The following is a 20,042-nucleotide window of genomic DNA, read 5'->3' on the forward strand; positions in this document are numbered from 1 at the left end:
CACAATTGCCTCCACCTTCTCTCCATCCATGGCCACCCCATGAGCCGAAATGACATGCCCAAGGTAGGCCACCTTGGCACGTCCAAAATCACATTTCTTCAAGTTGGCATACAAACTATTTTCGGCCAACTTCTCAAGTACCAACTTCACATGCCTCACATGCTCCTCCTTACTCCTACTATAAATCAAAATGTCATAAAAAAATACCAACACAAATTTCCTCAAGAATGGTCGAAATACATCGTTCATCAACGATTGGAACGTAGCCGGGGCATTAGTCAACCCGAATGGCATCACGAGAAATTCGTAGTGCCCTTCTTGGGTTCTAAAAGCCGTTTTATGTGTGTCCTCGGGCCTCACCCGAATTTGATGATAGCCGGACTTCAAGTCCAACTTAGAAAACACTACTGCTCCATGGAGCTCATCAAGTAGCTCATCAATCACCGATATCGGATATTTATCCGGAACTGTTTCCTTGTTCAAGGCACGGTAATCAACGCAAAACCACCAAGAACCGTCCTTTTTCACAAGTAAGACCGGGCTACTAAAAGGACTAGTAGAGGGTCTAATGATGCCGGCATCAAGCATCTCTTGGATGAGCTTCTCAATCTCATCCTTTTGAGCTTGAGGGAAGTGGTACCCCGGTCTCACGCTAACCAGGTTGCTACCCCCTTTGAGGGTAATGGCGTGTTCATGATCTCGGTTTGGTGGCAACCCGTTGGGCATCCGAAACACCCCTTCAAAACTACTAACCACCTCCCTTAAAAATTCCGGAACCGCACTCTCCTCCTTCGACTCTCTTGCTACCTCCACACGGTTTATTTCCACAAGCAATCCCCCCTTATTTCGACAAAGGTTGCGAATCATGGCTTTAAGGGACACTTGGGTTTTGTCGAGGGAAGAATCCCCCACTAAGGTAATCGGCTTCCCCTCAAGTTCGAAACTCATGACATGAGTTTTCCAATTCGTAGTTACCGTTCCAAGCTTCTCAAGCCATTGTACTCCAAGAATGACATCGACATTGCCCAATCCCAAGGGTAAGAAATCCTCTACCAACACCACGCCTCCTTCCAATTTGATCTTCACCCCTCTACATACGCCCCTTCCCCTTGCTGTTTCACCATTGCACAAAGACACTTCGAATCCACCCCCTTCATCGAGTGGCATCCCAACCTCCTCGGCCAACCGGAGTGACAAAAAATTATGCGTCGCTCCGGGGTCGATCATGACTATCACCTCCTTGCCTTGTACTTGTCCCTTGAGCTTCATGGTTTTAGGATTAGTTAGTCCTAAAACCGAGCATAAAGAAGCACGCACCTCTTCTTCCTCCTCTTCCCCTTCGGTTTCCTCCTCTAATTGTGGCTTGCCGGCCACCATCAACACACTCAACTCCTTCCGCTTGCATCGATGTCCAACACCCCATCGCTCATCGCATCGAAAGCACAGCCCTTTTGCTCGTCGCTCTTGGAGTTCAGCTTTTGTCAACCTTCGAGGCTCATTGATAGACTTGGAGCCTGAGGTGTGACTGGGCTTGTTAAGGCTTACTGAGCCTTGGGACTCACTAGCTCTGGGCCATACTCTACTTGGGCCGGTATTAGTGGGCAGGCCATACGTAGATATGAGCCCACCTCCTCCCTTACTGTTGGGTCCGCTCCCTGCTGGGCCGGATGAGTGGGACCCGCCCCGCCACGGGCCCACACTTGTCTTGCCCTTGCTGACCCAGTTTCTAGCTTCGATTTTTCCGGCCAAACCCATGGCCCGATCCAACGTGGCCGGGTCTAAGAGTCGGATTTCAGCCTTAATCTCTTCATTCAACCCATTATTGAATTGACCTCTCATAATTTCTTCAGGGATGTCATCCAAAGGAAACGCCGTTTCAATGAACCTCCTTCTGTATTCTTCCACGGTCTACGTTTGTTGCACGGCCAACCATTGTTCTTGCAGCGACCCCGAGTTCATCGGGAGAAACTCCTTCAACACTCGACTCCTCAAATCCGCCCAGTGCGCAAATGGCCGCAGCCGGTTCTCCCCGTGATACCACTGGAGTGCCGGACCATCCATCGCCACCACGACCGCCGTAACTCGGTCTTCGTCGGAAAGTTGGTAGAAGTCAAAGTACATCTTTGCTCTCATCACCCAACTGCCCGGATCTTTCCCATCAAACACTGACATATCCAACTTCCTGTGTTTCCACCGTTTACCTTCGTCCTGCTGACAGGGTAAAGTCGTATCCCCTAATCAAAAATAATTCCTAAATCCTCTAACTAAAGTAGATAGGGAAGTAGGGTCGATCTCCACAGGGAAACAAGTCTTTTTAATTCTAATTAATTAATATAATCTAAATTATCTAAGTAACCAATATTTTAAATATGATTTCTATACTACGAAGGGTGAATTTAGGGAGGAAAGAATCAATAATAAAGAAACCTAGGGTCTCAGGTTCACCAATAATTAATATTCCGGGATAGAACGAAGTAATTAATAATTAACAATGCATAGATAATATGATTAATAGGCTCTCGCAATTTATTAACCAACATAGATCTAACAGGCTCTCGCAATTTATTAGACCTAAGTTCCTATTAAAGATAGCCTTTAATATTAAATCAACTTCTGCCTCGATTCATCAATTCAATATTGCTAAACATTCACAATCAAATTACATATGCTCGATTCATAATCTAATTGCAAAGAATTAAAACAATTCAATAGGAAATTATCATGCAATATTTACAATCAATAATAACAAACTATCCTTTCATATTAATTATGGATCCCCATGAACCCTAGAATTAAACTACTCACTAATCATCATAACTAATCCAATCAAATAAACAATTAAAAACATAAAAAAGAAAATAATTAAAATAGCTGAAATTAAAGAGGGAAGAAATTGTACCCAAACCAAATCTGGAATTAATGAAGAAATTAAGAACAAGAGTTTAGAGAGAATTCTAGAGAGAGAAAAATACTAAGTAGAGAGAGAAAGTCTAAGAGAGAGAAGGTCATAAATTAACCGTACAAAACGAATATATATCTCTCCTAAAACACGAAATAAACAAAGCTTAATCAGGTTCTAACAAAACATGCGCCCGATCGGGCCCGCCTTTTGTCCTAAGCCTAGACTATTTTGCCGCGCCCGATCGAGCCTACGCTCACCCGATCGGGCGCGCCTCATCTTGGCAGCTGATATGTGCGCAGCTCGCCCGATCGGGCGTAAGCTTGCCCGATCGGGCCCGGCTTCATCTTGGAGGTTTGGACTTCGATTTGGGCTAGATTTCTCGGCCCAATCCATATTACCTCTCGGGTCTCGAATAAAGGGCCAAAAACACTACTAATTATGACCAAGGGACGGGGGTAAAATACTATATAAAATGGACACATCACCTGCCACCCACGCGACTCCCTCAATCTCCATTCCGGCATTCCAAACCCACCACCTACGGAAATTTTTTCATGAAAAATCGACATGTGTACAATGATGATGTAAGCGGTTTTTATTTTAGTTATAATTATTATAGATAGATTGCATGGCTTGTTTAGTTGTTTGGAAAAAATTGATGCTTGTCATTTGTTGGCTGGTGGAGATGGTGGTGGTGGTGGCGGTGGTCGGTTTCCCCCCGCTGCTGTCATAGAGGCACGAATTTCGTCCCGAAATTTCTCCTGCTCCTTCGCCGCTATGTTGGCCTGCACTTCCTGGTCTTTTCGAAAGCGGTCGATTCTCCCATCCAACCGGATTCTGTCATCCTCCTGTCTCTTCTTCTCGGCTTCGAATAGAGTTGCGAAGCTGTCGGTAATGGCCTTCTGGGTGTCCGCCATGGCCTTACTCACGACCTCCGCCACCGCACGCCTTATGGACGCGTCCTGGTCCTGGAATTTGTCCTCAATGGACTTGAATCAGGATTCGACTACTTCCAACCTCTCATCCGCCGCATCAGCACGTTGGCTCAACGACGGTCCTCCGGCCATGATCGTACCAATTGTAAGGGACCGGTTTCTCACACTAATTAGTTTATGATTAATTAAGGATTAAGGCGAAAGCTTGAGTCTGTTTAATTGATTAACGAAGGATTACACACAAAAGGGATAGTTGACAGCTTTAGGCTATCACTCTCTAAGGTAGCTTGAGGCTACTAATCTCTGTCAAGTTCTCACAAATTTTCTGGATGAGTGGCTACAACTACAAGCCTTACAATTTATACTCAAGCACTACAATTTGCCTTAAACTAATTACGGATGACTTCTACAAATTGGAATTCACAATCACTTTGTCATTGTTGCTAAAGTGGTGTCTCCTCCTTTTCAAGCTTGTCTCTTTCTCGAAATAGCTTGCTTGACAAAAACTACTGCTTCCCCTGTTCTTCCAAATTCGTCTCCTCTCCCTCTTGGTTACCGTTGTAGTTGACTTGAGGTTGCCTCTCTTGTTGCACGTGATTCTTCTTGGACTTTGACCTACGGTGGTAAACCTTAATGGGCCGACCCAAGTGCTGATCCATTACAGAAGATTAATGTAGTTTACAACCTTTCAGTCACCATGAAAGCTCCCACCCCAAAAGCTCACCCTCTCAAACACTCAAACCCTAAGTGTTTTGGGTTAACATTGAAGCTCTCTCTCTCTCTCTATATCTTTCCCTTCATCCTATTACTCTAACAATGACAAAACATGAGTATATATAGTGCTAGATTACAAGGAAAATCAACGGCTAAGATTAAATCTCAAGCGAAATAAAAAAACTCGCACGCTGGAACACGGCAGCCGGTTCGACCGAACCTACCCTGAGTTAGATCGAACCAGGGGTGGTTCAGGCGAACCTCTTACCTCCAAGAGGTTCGGTCGAACTCACGGGAGTTAGTAGCTTCTGCTCGAAATCCTAAACTCCCATATTGCACGGACATCTCTTTGTAAACCGGCCATAACTTCTTCGATTCTTGACCAAATCAAGCTTATGATATATATATATATATATATATATATATGTATATATGTATATATATGTATATATGTGTATATATGTATATATGTGTATATATGTATATATATATGTATATATATATGTATACATATATACATATACATATACATATATATATATGTATATATATATGTATATATATATATATATATGTATATATATATATATGTATATATATATATATATATATATATGTATATATATATATATATATATATATATGTATATATATATATATATATATATGTATATATATATATATATATAGCCTTTGTGCTTGTTTTTTCTAAGATATATAAGGTGGAAGATTGACATTAGAAGAATAAGATAACCATGATGATCAATTGGAAATAACTGTGTAATTGAAGGTAGTGCCAGCAGTTTTGTGGCTTGGAACTCCCAAAGCTTATCAACTAAAAAAAAAACATTACTATTACTCTCTCCTACCCTATATATGAATATTCTTATTCCGTTCTCACTCTCCATCTTATTCCTTTTCCCGCAAGCTACCTCTAAAAGCATTATAATGTCATTCCCCATTGTATCCACCCCCTTTGCCTGATGCTTAGCATTTTGCTGCCTTGCTGGGTTGTGTCATAACAGTATATTCTTCACTGTACAAGTATAAAGTTGAAATCTAATAGATTATGAGTCGAGATATTAGGGCTTCTGTCAGGTAGTATGCAGTTAATTAAGTGGTTAATTTTTTACCATAGTTAATTTCTGGTCACCACTCTAGCTGTTTTCTTTCTGATGATGAGCGGCTGGATATGCTAGTCTTTTCTCATAAAGATTCTTCATAAGCTGCACTGGGATTTGGGCATCCCCCCTTATTTTTTTTACTGTGGGTAAGTTTAACACATGCAACTCATTTTTTCTTTGAAATCCTATGTCCTTCCACTTTCTGCTCTTATGCTAGCTTATTTGCAGGGGTCCTATCAGTGGTGAAACCTTTAAAGGCTAATTATCTGCCATATTATCCTCCAAGTGCTCAAAAAGACAAAAATACTACCAAATGCTTCCAGTTACCAATGTAGCTGTAATCCAAGCCTCAGAGTCCATTAAAACTCATCTGATTTGCCAAGTTTTGTATATATAGATAAAAGAAAGTTACCATTGTGGAGATCATAAAACACACCATATAGTGATCCTCAATAATCCTTGAAGTCTAGCAGCTCTGCCATGCTTCTTAATATGCTGAGATTATTGAAAGCCCACAAACTTCCTTAACGTTGGCCACAAAATTTTGAGGCTTTTGTGTTTAATGTAGTTTATTGAAGAAATCAATAAAAAAAATATGCAAAGGGTAGTTTTGGAGTATTTAGATTGTAGAGTTGGTGGTTAACTATTATGAAAAAGAACTTAGAACTTAGAAGGTCAGAATGCAGAAACTTTCCGGAATTAGGCTATCTATTAACTTTATTAGATTAATAGTTGTTAACATGCCTATTATTAAACAGACTGGATGCAGCTTTGAAAGAGGCAGGTCCATGCTTAGTATTAGGGGATTTTTAAACATGGATGTGGCTGTTTGAGATGAGAATGAGACAAGAAGAAAAAAAAAAAAAATGTGAGCACACAATGTGAAGAAAGAGCGCACAGAACATATCGATGAATAAAAGTCTTTTCCCCTTTATTCCCTACAATGGAAAATAATATTTAACCGCAAAGGTGGGGTGGGGGAGGGGGTGGGGGGCAGGTGAGGTGGTAAAATGCCTCCTTAATGCCTTTTTTTTTTTTTTTGTTAAACTCCTTTATGCTATAACTTCAGGAACTCAGGAAAGTGAGTGAACCAGGTTCACAATGTCGGATATTGGGCGTGTCACCATGATCTCATGATGAGCTCCTTGATTTATATGCCCCTGTCCTTCCCTTAACACCCTAAAAAAATTTCTGTCAGGAAAGTATGCCAAGAAAACAATTGTAATATATGAGGAAAGTGAAATTTTGGGAGCAAGTGTTATTCAAAGAAATGAAAATATTAGCGCTTGTACCCAAAGATGTGGACTGTATTGTCTCACTCTTACCTCCGATCCCTTTCAATTTATCATCATGTACATCAAATTCATTAATATTGAGTATCTATTGATCATTCGGATTAAGGTCAAAAGAGGTTTGGTTATTCTTAATTTTTTTTTAACTTGAGGAACCTTCTGAATTGTCATCCTTCTTTCCTGCTAAAGTTGTATATTACTGATTGCTACCCTCAAGGAGATGGAATTACTTGGCTTTGTACTATTAAATCTATGATGGAGTGTCTTGTTTTGTATTCTAACTTTCTGCTATATATTAGTCAAAGCATGGGGAAGGTAAATGTTTATTGCATCGCTTATTTTCGACGTTGGCTGTGGTAATGTTGCTTGTTCCCATTAAGATAGATTTTTTTGCTGCAATTTGTCGTGTGAAGGGAACACACAATTTTCTTAACCAAGAAACTAAAGATGTCATTGAACATGATTGCCCTACCATATCTTAATTAGTTTCATAGGTTCAATTTTTTTTTTTTTTTTCGTTCTTTCATAACCTTGCTCCAGTGATTAGTTTATATAATCTTACATTTGAACTCAAATATGACATGCTTGAATTTTCTTCAGAGACTAATCAAGGCTTGATAATGAGCAAGGGAGGTGCTCGTCTTTTGGCAGATACAACAACAAAAACAGATGATCCCCAAACTCTTCGAATGGTGGCTGGAGCAATTGCAAATTTATGTGGCAATGGTTAGCAGACATGACCACTTTCAATAACTTGCCATGAAGAAATTTAGTATCACCATTTTTCTTATACAAGTCTAGCATATATTTCATTTGTGCCTTTGAGTTGGCTCTTCCTACAATATTAGATGGGGAACATCTTTCCACTAAAACCCTTATAGAAGAAAGATGTGCCCTTGTCTTGTCAATAATAGCAGCAATATGGATTTTGTTCATGCTACTCATCTGCATGATTATACTTGCATACTATTATCATGAATTTTGATGTGTTCATGATTTGGATATATTCCAGTTGCATTACACTCGACACTCAAAGATAATGGAGGGATTAAGGCACTTTTGAGCATGGCTGGTTCTACAAATATTGATGTTGTTGCACAGGTAGCCAGGGGATTGGCCAACTTTGCCAAATGTGAAACACGAGAAGTTATACAGGGTATGTGAAGATTTTCCATCATTTGGTAAATTTATGATCTAATCATCTTCAGCAATTTTAAACATTGAAAGTATTTTCCCCTTCAGGTCATAGAACAAGCCGCTCACTTCTTATGGAAGATGGTGCACTTACATGGTTGATTGTCAACTCAAAGACTGCCTCTGAATCAACTAGACGCCACATGGAACTTGCCCTTTGCCATTTAGCACAAAATGGTAAGCTAATTTATTTCATCTGTAAAATTTGGCAATTTCTTTTGTTAATTTGTTTAAAATCTTATACTCCCTCCGTGTTTTTTTAAGTGTTACAGTTTGACCGGCATATAGTTTTAGGCAATTTAATTGACTTAAATAAAATAAGAGGTAAGTGGGGTGGTTGGAGTATTAAAAAATTGTAAAAGAAAGATAGTGAGGTTAATAATTTATTGAAAAGTAATGAATGTGAGAGGAGAGATATAATAAAAAAAAGTAGTAGTAGGTTTGGGTGGGGACCATGAGAGGAGAGAGATATAATATTTTAATGTAGTTTTTTGCCAAAAAAGAAAGTGTAACACTTATTAAAATACGGCCGGATTTGATAAGTGCAACACTTAAAAAAACACAGAGGGAGTAGCAGAAATATATATATATTTTTTTTTTCCTGAACTTATGCCCTGTTTGACTAGGATGCTTTCCAAGTGTATAAAGGGATGGTGTTTTTTTGCTTTAGTGTTTAGACCTGGCTTATTGGGTGGGCTGTTGTGGGCCACTATCTGAGTGGACTGATTTGGGGCCTATCAAAATTATTAGCGGGCTGTGATGGCTATGTAACTTAGGGCTAAGGTAAAGCATTGTTATTGAGCTGGGTCAAAATGTCATTCTAAAATCTTGCTGGTCAAAAAATTTTCATGTGTGAGGATTCTTCGAAAAATACCACTCCCTTCATCCCCAAATACATGTCTAAAACTTTATCTATTCCTCGACTTACTTTTAATCAACCAGAGCCCTATATATATATATAGGAGGGTTCCGGTGAGAATAGGTCAATGTGAGAATTCATACTTATATGAGAACTAATTTAAAATTTAGAACATGTGAGTAAAAATTTAAAACATGTGAATTAAAATTTAGAACATGTGAGTTAAAATTTAGAACATGTGACTCAGATTAAAATTTTTGAACATATGAGTAATAATTTAGAACATTTGTGTGAGTAATATGTTTAGAACATTTGATTTAAGAATTAGAACAAGTGATTAAAAATTTATAAAATTTGCTTTATGAAATTTTAAACATATGAGTAAAATTTAAACATATGATTAAGATTATGAACATGTGAATAAAAATTTAGAACAAACTGATATAGAATATAGAAAGTGTGAGTAAAGAATTTAGAACATATGAGTAAAAAAATAGAACATACAATTTAAAATCTGGAACATATTATTAAAAATCTTAGAACATACAAGTTAAAATTTTGGAACAAGTTATTTAAAATTTATGACATCGAACTTAACTAATTTATGGCTTAGAATATGTGAATACTAAATTAAAACATTTGATTTAATTTAGAACACCTAAGGAAAATTTTAGAACATCATATTTAAAATTTAGAACATACGAGTAAAAATTTAGAACATAAAGAGTGTTCTCACATACAAAAATTTCACATAAGAAAATTTAAAATTTCTTCTCGTGTCAAATAATCTGGATGATTAATGTTTTAAATCTTCTTCTAGTTTTCTAATTTTCTCAGGTGTTCTTATTAATTATTCCATGTCTAGAGTGGTAGGGGAGAATATTCATTTTGTTTTAGTTATGTCATGGAAGTATTAGTTGATTACTCAACATAAGCATATACTTTGTATTATTGCACCCAATAAAATAAGGAGTATAAGGCAAAAGTTGCAAACTCAAACTTAGTGAATCACTCATTGATGTGATCATTTATTGGAATATTTCTTTGATAAACTTTTATATAAAACATTTAAGTTGTGGTTTGCAATGATACACCTTAGTAGCGTTACATTATACTTTTCGTGCTCCTTGAAATATTGCTTATAGAGCATCAATACAAATTTTTTTTTTTAAAAAAATAATAATAATTGGGTGGACAAAACTTAGTTTAAAAATTGAAAATAACATATGACAACCAAAAACTTGTTGAATAAAAAACAGGTATTGAATTTCATTTTTGTTCATCATTTGTTATTAGTAAACCTTTGTTTCTTACAACCATAGTGTCAATTTCAATGCTATCACATTCTATATTTTGTGGAGCAAAATGGGGGAGCACACAACACAAGATTGATTTTGGTTTTGTCCAGCTAAATTTTATCTGTTAATGTACTAATTGTTGCAGAGGGTAACACACAAGACTTCATATCAACTGGGGGATTGAAGGAGGTAATTCGAATATCGTCTGAATCTGCGAGAGAAGATATCCGCAATCTGGCTAAGAAGACATTGAAATTGAATCGAATGTTTCAAGCACAAATGTCAGCTGACTAATAAAAGTTCAGTTGTACTGGAGTGTGGTGCTACATCCTTAGGCTTTTACTTCATATTTGTAAAATAGTGTAAATTTTTCCTGATAAAGGTTTGCTAGTGATGAAATGCAAATTGTTCGATCAGTATGGTAAACTCTAAACAGAAATAGCTTTTGTGTTGTACTTTGAGGTATTAGCAGGAAATCCATTTAATTTTTGAAAAATGTACTTTAATAATCTAAACTATTGAAATTTACTTCTAATAATCATAATCTCAACTAAGGTTTATTATCTAATAATCCTAATTATGGGGTTAGTTTGCCTCCAATGGTTCCAATGACCTGTAATCTATTAAAAGAGTATTTTTTTTAAGCCATTAGTGTAATATTAATAAAAAAATAAAAGAAAAAAAAAACAAATTCGGTTTTTCAGTCACCCCTCACCTTCCTCGTGAAACCATAAGCCAACCAAGCCCACCTCCCTAACCCCTAATTAACGACCGATCGACCCTTCCCACCCTCGAAACTCGCTGTTTGACTTTCTCAATTCTCGAATTTCCAGCGGCGCGTCACTCAGAGTTTCACTTCCTTTTGAAGCCTCACTCTGGCTGCACGTCAGATCTCGCTCCCCAGTAAGGAACTTCGGTCCAACAATAGAAATCAACACGATCTCGATTTGCACTTTTCTTTCGTGTTGAGGCTAGTGTTGAAGAGAATTGCGAGCTGGTTTAGTTGGTGGTTTCGGGGGTGGCTGTGCTACTGTGTAGTGGTGCAATGGTTGGTTTCGGGGGCTGGTACAGGTGCGGTGTGGCTGTTTGGGTGGATTCGAGGGTCATGGGTAGGTTAAATAGGGTGGCCGTCTGGTTTTGGTGGTTAATGGTGGACGGTGGACGGTGGACGGTGGCCGATTTCCAACATATTAATTGGTGGGGTTAGGGTTTTGTGGTGGAGGTTGGTGGCTGAGAATTTTTGTGTTTTATTTATTTATTTTAATCTTTTTATTTTTTTTAAATTTTGGACCACTCACATGTTGACACGTGTCATGGTAACTTGTTGTAACCGGTCATTGCCTTGGTGTTGACCGGTTAGGACTATTAGAGGTAAACACATAACATAGTTGGGATTATTAAAGTGTATTTTTCCTTTAATTTTTAATAAACTTAATTAGTTTATAGCTTCGAGCGATACCTCGAGTTATTATATATGTTACAATAATTGAGAATGGTATTAAAGATACATATCAAGACATGTTATTGATATGTCTATTTTATATAGTGATTTATCCCTATCCTGAAGGAATTATGTTTTCGATAAGTGCAATTACTAGATATATCAAGGATCACTATTATGGTGATAATAAGTTCGTTTTTTTGGGTCGTCATTGTTTGGTGCTAAATATGACAAATGATCTTTGGGCTAGTTAAATAGTCCAAAACCCAATAGAATGGATCTTATAAGGTCACACAACAAGGGTATTGGGTTAAACAAGTAAGAGGCCCATTAATGAGCCTCATGAGATTATGACATACCACATGGAGTGTTGGGCTAGAGCAGTTTGATTAGGCTTAGGATTTTGGGCTTGACATGAACTCTTATTTAGAGATATGATCTATAAATAAGATCCATTCTTAGGGTTGACATAAGACACAATTAACACGCAAATTATAAGGTGAACCATGGTGCACCTTATTCTGTGTGCACCACCAATAGCTTGCTGCCACGTAGCTTCTTCTTTTCCTAGTTAAACTGTAATACCCTAAACTTTTCTATTTTAAGTTTCGGGGACGAAACTTGTTTTAAGGAGGGTATATTGTAATACCCGAATATTTTATGATTTTATGTTATATATTTTATTAAAAAAAATAGTTATTTTTATTTATTAAATAACTTTCCTAATCTCATATTTTTATTTTAGAGTTCGAAAAGTTTTAAAACCCTATTATAATTTAAATATGACTCTTTATTTTAAAGCGTAATAAACTACTTTAACCCTATTATTTATTTGTACAGCCGTAAGTTTTGGTATAAAAATTCTTTTTTCATGGGCTTATATCTAGCAGTAGCCATAATTGCCATGAATTCCTATAATATGTATTATCTTCATGATAACTCTTGATTAAATCCATTATTATCACTTTTCCCCAAAAGTACAAGTTTTGTGCGTGAGATTTAATTGTGATGGTGGAGTACTTGTGCGTGACTGCGTGACTTGTTAATCATGAATCGGTGGAGTATGGTGCTTTATATTGCTTAATTGTTTTCAAAAGGTAATCACACGAACCTATTTGGGAGATGTTTGTATTATAGCATATGTAATCACACTACCTTAATTAATTTTTTGACTTGTTTGATTATAAATTGTTAGTATTAATTGTACTCCGTATTGTTATGTGTAAATTTTATAATTTGTGAATTATATATGATCATGATTTATATGTATATGATTAGTGTGTGGTATTATATGATTCTAATTGTCGTATTATTTTTGTGGTATTGATTGATTGTGTTATTTTTTCTAGGGTTTTTAATGTTTTTTTAGGGAGTATTGTTTTATTGAGATTTTAGGGTTATTAATGCAGAGTATTATTTTTGGGTTGTGAGTTAATTATTTTTTGGTGCTAGTATTACTCCCCTAAGAGTTGAGATGTTTTTTAATTGAATTGTTATGTTATTTGGGAACCTGTGCCATTATTGAGATATTATAAATTAATTTGTGAAGGATTATTTGATCAAGTATGAGATCAAAAGGTAGAGAATTATTTATTTTGTTCCTGGTTTGAGGCTCAACGTTATAGACCTAGTCCTTGATATGTTGGTAATGAGATAATGATCATGAGTTAAGAATGAGGTACAATCTTTATTTATATTTTTTTTCTATGGTCCCCTACAGTGGGAATTGACCCGTAGGTGGTTTGGTTCAAGGTGTTTTTCTGGTTATTGAGAGTATTCAAGTTTTTATACTTGTTGGTTTGTTATTCGAATTACCCGTGTCCAAGGCTAGGTATAGAACAACGAGCATGACACACTTATGGGTTTTATGAGATGATTGAGTAAATGTTCGAATTATTATTCGAGGTTGAGTTGACAGAGGTTATTTTCAAAGTACAATGTGTAATGTAGTTTCGAACTACATTGTTTAATTGAGCTAGTATTGTGTATTATTCAATTATACTCTATATTCTGATATGTGGTGATTACTCAGCTTTTGCTGACGTGTGTGTATTGTTTTTTTTGTGCTATTTGTGTTTGCGGCCATGTCTTTTTCTTATGGTGGCCCTGCGACGATATATTTTGGAATTTGTCCTTAATGGTGAGCAGTCAAGATTTTTTTAAGCAGATTTATCAAGTGATCGTAGCTAAGGAGCTCAAGTGTTTCGATTAGTTTGTTATAACGAGTTTATAAAGTTGTACAAATAGCTCACTTAGAGTTATTGGGTTGTAATTATTGAGATTTTTTGTAAGCCTTAACACTTGACAGGTTGTTGAGTGTGGCGGTAATACCTCTGATTTAGGTGTATGCTTCCGCAATTTTATTAAAAGGTTGTTTATTTTTCCTTTAATTCTTATTTATTTTTAGTTAGTAAATCGGGGGTGTTACATAAACTTTCCCATTTTGCAACGTACTTCCTGCGTTTGTTTCCTCTTTCAATAACTTCCTAATTTCTCAAATTTTCCTTTTCCATTATCATTCAAAAATCTTCTTTCGTCAATTTTCTCTCTCCTCTAGTTTTCTCTCTTCGATTTTCTCTTTCCTTTACTTTCTCTCTTTGTTTTTTTCATTTTTATTATCACCATTGTAGATTGCTATGTTCTTTAGTGTTGTTCTTGGCCATGGATTTGATTTCTGTACCTGAAGTTCTTGAGAGTGGAGGTTGGATTTCTTATTTTAATTTATATTTTCGTTATTAAGGTTTTTTCAATGTAATTTTTTGAGTGATTGTTTATTATCACTAATTATTTGAATTTATAATTATCTTTTATCAGTTGATTTGAACTCATTGTATAATTAGGTTTTGATTTGTTTATTTGATTTCATTGTATAATTATTAGGTTTGTTATTTGTTGAAATTGATTTTTGATTTTTATGAAATTTGAGGTTTAATATGATTATGAACATTGCATAATATTTAGGTTTAATTAGTTGTATTTTCTATTGATTAATGTTGAACTAATCAAACTATTGACTTATTTTTAATAATCTTCTGGATTTTTTGTAGAGATTTTGATTTTTTTTTTTTTTTTTTGTATTTTAGTTATTTCTGATGATTTTGATTATTTGTTTATTAAACTGTTCCTGAATTCTTGATTCTGAACATTCGGTTCATATGATTTCTTGCTGAACAATTTATGTCAAGAATTTGAAAGATATACGTATATTTTAGTTGAAAGTGTTTTGTATTTGATATCTGAATTATGAAGATTAATATGATTATGAACATTGCATAATATTTATGTTTAATTAGTTGCATTTATTTAATTGATTAATTGATGAATTAATCAAACTATTGATCTATTTTTAATAAGCTTATGAGATTTTGATTTCTTATTGTATTTTATTAATTTGTGATGAATTTGATCATTTTTTGAATGAATATTATTTGTTTATAATTCGTATAAGTCGTATTATTAGCAGTTTAACATTATTATGAACACTGTTATTATATTTATGAACCTTGTTGTTATTTTATTGAACCTTTGATCATGTATGTTTTTAAAAAGAAAATTGTACAAATATATGAACATCGATTTCCTTTATTTGAACTTTCTTGTTTTATTTTTGAACTATAGTAATGTTTGTTATGCATTGTGTTTCGGGGTTTTCTGATGTCCTGCGGGAGAGTTACAATTCCGAGACTGGAACCGGACGCCTGTACCTGCAAAATAACGGAGACTCCTGAGAGCTCCGCCTCCAACGGTCAAGTTAGTACCTGATTAAGGAGTAATCAATACAGAAATTAAAGTAATGAGATCTCTCTAGGTGAGAGTGCTTAGTGTTGGTAATCTGCGTTGTTAGCGAGATTAGTCGGTTGTTAATAAGTCTGTTCTTCTCTGCTTGATCTCTTAATTATTCGGTCCCTGATTAATGAGGATTAATCGAGTATTTATAGCCTTGGGAAGCGTGCAACTCTCTAGGTTTAAGGTAAACCTAGGGCTGATCGGGCCTCTAGACTGAATTGGGCCTTGATGGCCGGTTGTCCCATTTGGCATGGGTGGACACGTGGCGTGTCTTAAGTGGTCCGTGGAGGACGTATCTGTGATTGACACGTGGCAAGCTCCTGTTGGCCTTCGTGAAGGACACGTGGCGGAACCTGGTTGGTCCACTTGTCAGACGGTGATTGGTGGATAAAAATCCCCTAATCATTTGCCCCTCACAGGTGGCACGCGACTGGTCACGTGTCGCCTGTGACAGGTGTCGCACAGTGGCAGGCGACGGCCCGTTACAGGTGTCACCTTGCAGACGGCCGAGAGATTTTCCCGCCCAAATTTTGAATTTGGAAGCGACCCTTCGCCTTCTCATTTTGCCTATAAAAGGAAGTGCTGACTTCGGTCATTTTCACATTTGAGAACTTTTGCGAGAACATTCGGACCCCTGAACTTGCTCTGACATTTTCGGACTTTTTCTGCCTACCGCCTGTTCTGACAAGCCGACTGACCCGAACAGGCGGTAGGACTGAATCTGTGTCTATGCAGAACGTGATGGCCAGAACAAAAAAGACTGCTATGATATCAAACTCAGACGGCTCCTCCCAAAGGGTGCTCCTTAGTGAAACATCTGACCAGGCGCCAGATGTAGAACGAGGCGACTGTCAAGCTGACAGTTCTGAGAGAGGGACCAAGGTGTTCCCTTCCCATCTTACCGTGGACATGTCTAATTTTCCTTCTGCTCCTTCTAAGGGAGAGGAGGCGGGCCCCTCTAGGAGAGGGGAGGAGTCGTCCTCTTCGGACTCGTCAGGGGACGAGTCCGAATCCAGCTCTTCTGACCATAGTTCTTCTGGCTCAGAAGAAAAACATAGCCGCCTACAAGAGGCGAGAAGTTCTCATGCAGTGGAGAAGGGGGATAATTGGGCAGAGCCGTCCGCCTCTTACAGAGAGGAAAACGCCCCCTACTACTGCAGGGTACCCCGGGGCCGGATTGCAACCATGCGAGACAACGTGGCGAGCTTTATTGCTAACCACAAAATGGGCCCGGAGTATTTACTGTTTGTGCCGGATCCAGAAGATACTGTCGTCTGGCCGGCTGGTACCAGCTATGGTGACGGCTGCTTTGGCTGCTATGTGGCGGCCATCAAAGCTGGACTGCGCTTCCCATTACATCCGGCTGTTCAGCGGATTTTAGATGGGTATGATCTGGGGTTATGGCAGTTAGCCCCCAACTCTTGGGTAAACGTACTCGGCTATGTGGCCGGGTGCGAACTGAACGGGGTGGAGCCAAGTTTTGAGGCTTTCGCCCACATGAACTATCTCAGCCGGACCCCTAAGTCGGGAGGTACCGGCTGGTATCAATTAACAAGCCATAGGGGTTACCTCATGACGAGAGGTAAGGCAAACAAATGGAAGGATTGGCGGAACACCTTCCTTATTATCGAGAGTTCAGACACGGAGCTGAACAAACGTTTTAACAAGTGGAACAGGGATCCGCCTCTTCTCGCAGGCGGCCGCAGCATGCCGCCTGTTCCCCCAAAGGCTAAAAAAGAGATCCTAGACAAAGGACTCTTCAAAGTAGAGACTAGGGTGAACTCTACTTCAGGGGTACGAGAGCAAGTACCCCTAAACTGCGTCCCGAGCTTCAAGTGGCTCTATGACGAGTACTTCTTGGCCGCCTGTGGCCTCGGCAGTCGGTGCTCTAGAGGTAGCCGGCCTGACGAATACTCTGTTTTTTCACGCCTTGTTTACTTGGGATTTTTACTAACTTTGCTGTTTATTTCTTTCAGCCGACGCCATGAGTAAAATAACAGCATCTAAGACTGCGGCGGCCATGCTGCGGGTCTCGCTAATGAAGCAGTCGTACGCCGACTCCCCCAGCAAGGAGGCACCCTTGGTAAGCTTTGAAAACTCTTCTCCTTTTAGTTGTATTATGCATATACTAACTCTTTTTGTTTTCAGTCTGGCACTCCAAGGGCTTCTTCCTCGCAACAGCCGGACCCCAAGGCCCGGAGGACGACTGTTGCAAGCTCTCCTGGGTCTTCCAGGAAAACAGTGGCGGCTGAGAAGCAGCCGGCCACTTCTTCAAAAACCCAGGCGGGGCCGCCTAGATGTATGGACACTTTGCTTGTAAAAACTCACCCTTGCTTCCTTCTTGATTAGATCTAACTTGTTTTTTCCTTTCGCTTAATGCAGCCGGCCCCCAGGGACTAGACTTGGTTGAGGTAGCCAAGTCTATGGTTAAAGTAGTTCCTCCATCTGACAGGGAGGCGGTCAAGGGTGCCGGCACCCTTGACCTCGATGGAATTTCAGGGGTCCTAGCTGAGGTATACTTAACACCTTTTTGAGCTTTTGAGTTCCAGGACGCCTGTTAACTCTTTTGATTGGAAACTGACGCCTGTTTTTCTTTGTACTTAGGCCCTGCTCCGAGTCAACAGCCTTCGCAAGCCGATTGATCGGAAAAACAAAGAGGTAAAGGCCGCAAAGGCTATGGCCGCCTCCAGCTGTGATAAGGCAATGTTTCAAATTGCCCAAAATGAAGTACTGACCATTGATCTTCTTTATTATCAGGTGCAGGCGACCGCCGCTGTTCGGGCTCAGCTAGAGGCGGCCCAAAAGAAGGTTGACGAGCTGGAAGGGACCGTCACCAACCTTAAAGCCGAGCTGAAACCCCTTCGCCAAAAAATGCACTCTTACGAAGCCATGGAGAAATCTTTGGCTAACGTAAAAGAACGCCTGGTGAACCAGGAGAAGAGTCTCACCCAAGAGCTCTCGGACAAGGCCGAGCAAGAGAAACAAGAGCTCGTCCGGGAGATGGTGGAAGACTCCGCTCAAATCCAACGCATGACCTGGGAACGACTGTTCCCCAGTGCCGACTTTGCCTCATGGGAACGAACGTACCGCCAGTGTTCGGAAATATATAATCAACAGATCCTGGCGGCTGCTGAAGAAGAGGCGTTGGACGTTGCGTTGGAGGAGGAAGAGCCGGTTGTGGCGCTTGTGCCACTTGGGGGTAAGGCATCAAAAGATGGTGCAGCTAAGGCCGAGTCCAGCAAGAAGAGTGCTGACCAAGCGGCTGCTGCTGATACTGAACTGCCCCCTTCTTAAGCTTTAAGTATTTTTTTTCTTTTCACGGCCTGCGTGCCGTTTGCTTTGTAATTACCCGGCCAGGGGGCCGGGGTTTTGAATATTCTGCTGGTCTTTTATGGCCGGCTCATTTTAATCAAATATTTTGTTTTGGTTCAAATTTGTCTAAGTATTTGAATTTTGCTCACTAGACCGACTGTTGTGTATGGCCGAACGTTAAGATAGGTACAAATAGTAAGTATGCCGCCTATGCCCCTGGACGACTGGTTGTCTGTTTCCAGGATAGATGATCAGTCGGCCATTTAATCAATCGGTATTCGAACTCTTTATTTAATTTGACCAAGTAAATAGAATTACCTAGTAGCCAAGGAATTAAGTAGGAAAACAAGCGGCGGGTACCGGTTGTTTCCCTTTATTGCCAATGTTGGCCTTTAATTTGTTATTTGTTAACCTAGCAAGAGTATTGGTTGAGAGCCTTTGTTTATTAAAAACAAGTGGACGACTCATACCTTTTAGGCTCCATACTAAGTTTGAGTGACTATTAAGTTAACATAGGAGTTACTTAGTCTGTCACAATCTTGATTGAGTAGTAGAGGTATCAGGCGGCGTAGGCCGGCTAGACCCCTTGATTCACCAATGTCTGTTGGCTATTAACTCAATAGGTTATCCAGTAGGAATAGGGGTTCGAGTGCCCTTGTTTGTTTAAAACAGGCGGACGACTCAAACTTTTTGGATTCCATACCAAATTTGAAGGAGTGACTATGAGTTAACTTTGGAGTTACTCAGTCTCCGTCACTTTTGTTTGAGAAGTAGAGGTACCAGGCGGCGTAGGCCGGCTAGACCCCTTGATTCGCCAATGTTTGTTGGCTATTAACTCAATAGGTACCCCCTGCATTTATCCCAAGTAATACAGGCGGTTATCTGACTCAGATGTCAACTGCTACCATTGGTTTGGTTAGTGATAGAGTTATCTTCGTCTCAAAAACGGCTACGTGGTTGCCCTTGGGGACAGTCGTATAGGTGCCGTGTAATTAGTTTATAGAACAATGTTCCACCCAAAAGGGAGCTGCTCTCTGCGACGAATTTCATCCGGAGGGATGCCGTCGGACGCCTGCTATGATGTTGGGACAGGTCGAATTAGTTTTGTAGTTTTGATCAGGTGGCTTGGCGCCTGGTCTGATCATTCGGCCGGTGGCCTTGGTAAGTTCTTGGTGAACGTAGGTG

The 20,042-nt window shown here is 39.0% G+C and overlaps 1 protein-coding gene across 2 annotated transcripts in view; it reads left to right on the top strand.

Annotated features, from left to right (window-relative positions):
• LOC110712736 (kinesin-like protein KIN-UC) overlaps window positions 1–11,720 on the top strand; it is a 32,504-nt gene extending 20,784 nt beyond the window's left edge. For both annotated transcript variants that reach the window (XM_021891187.1, XM_021891188.1), the window contains exons 18-21: window positions 7,568–7,693; window positions 7,980–8,123; window positions 8,210–8,338; window positions 10,464–11,720. In XM_021891187.1, the coding sequence (XP_021746879.1) occupies window positions 7,568–7,693; window positions 7,980–8,123; window positions 8,210–8,338; window positions 10,464–10,612 (548 nt within the window). In that variant the 3' untranslated portion in view covers window positions 10,613–11,720. The remainder of the gene's footprint in view (window positions 1–7,567; window positions 7,694–7,979; window positions 8,124–8,209; window positions 8,339–10,463) is intronic.
• The last annotated feature ends 8,322 nt before the right edge of the window (window positions 11,721–20,042 follow it).

This window comes from Chenopodium quinoa, unplaced genomic scaffold (assembly GCF_001683475.1).
Source record: "Chenopodium quinoa cultivar QQ74 unplaced genomic scaffold, ASM168347v1, whole genome shotgun sequence".
Lineage (NCBI taxonomy): Eukaryota > Viridiplantae > Streptophyta > Magnoliopsida > Caryophyllales > Amaranthaceae > Chenopodium > Chenopodium quinoa.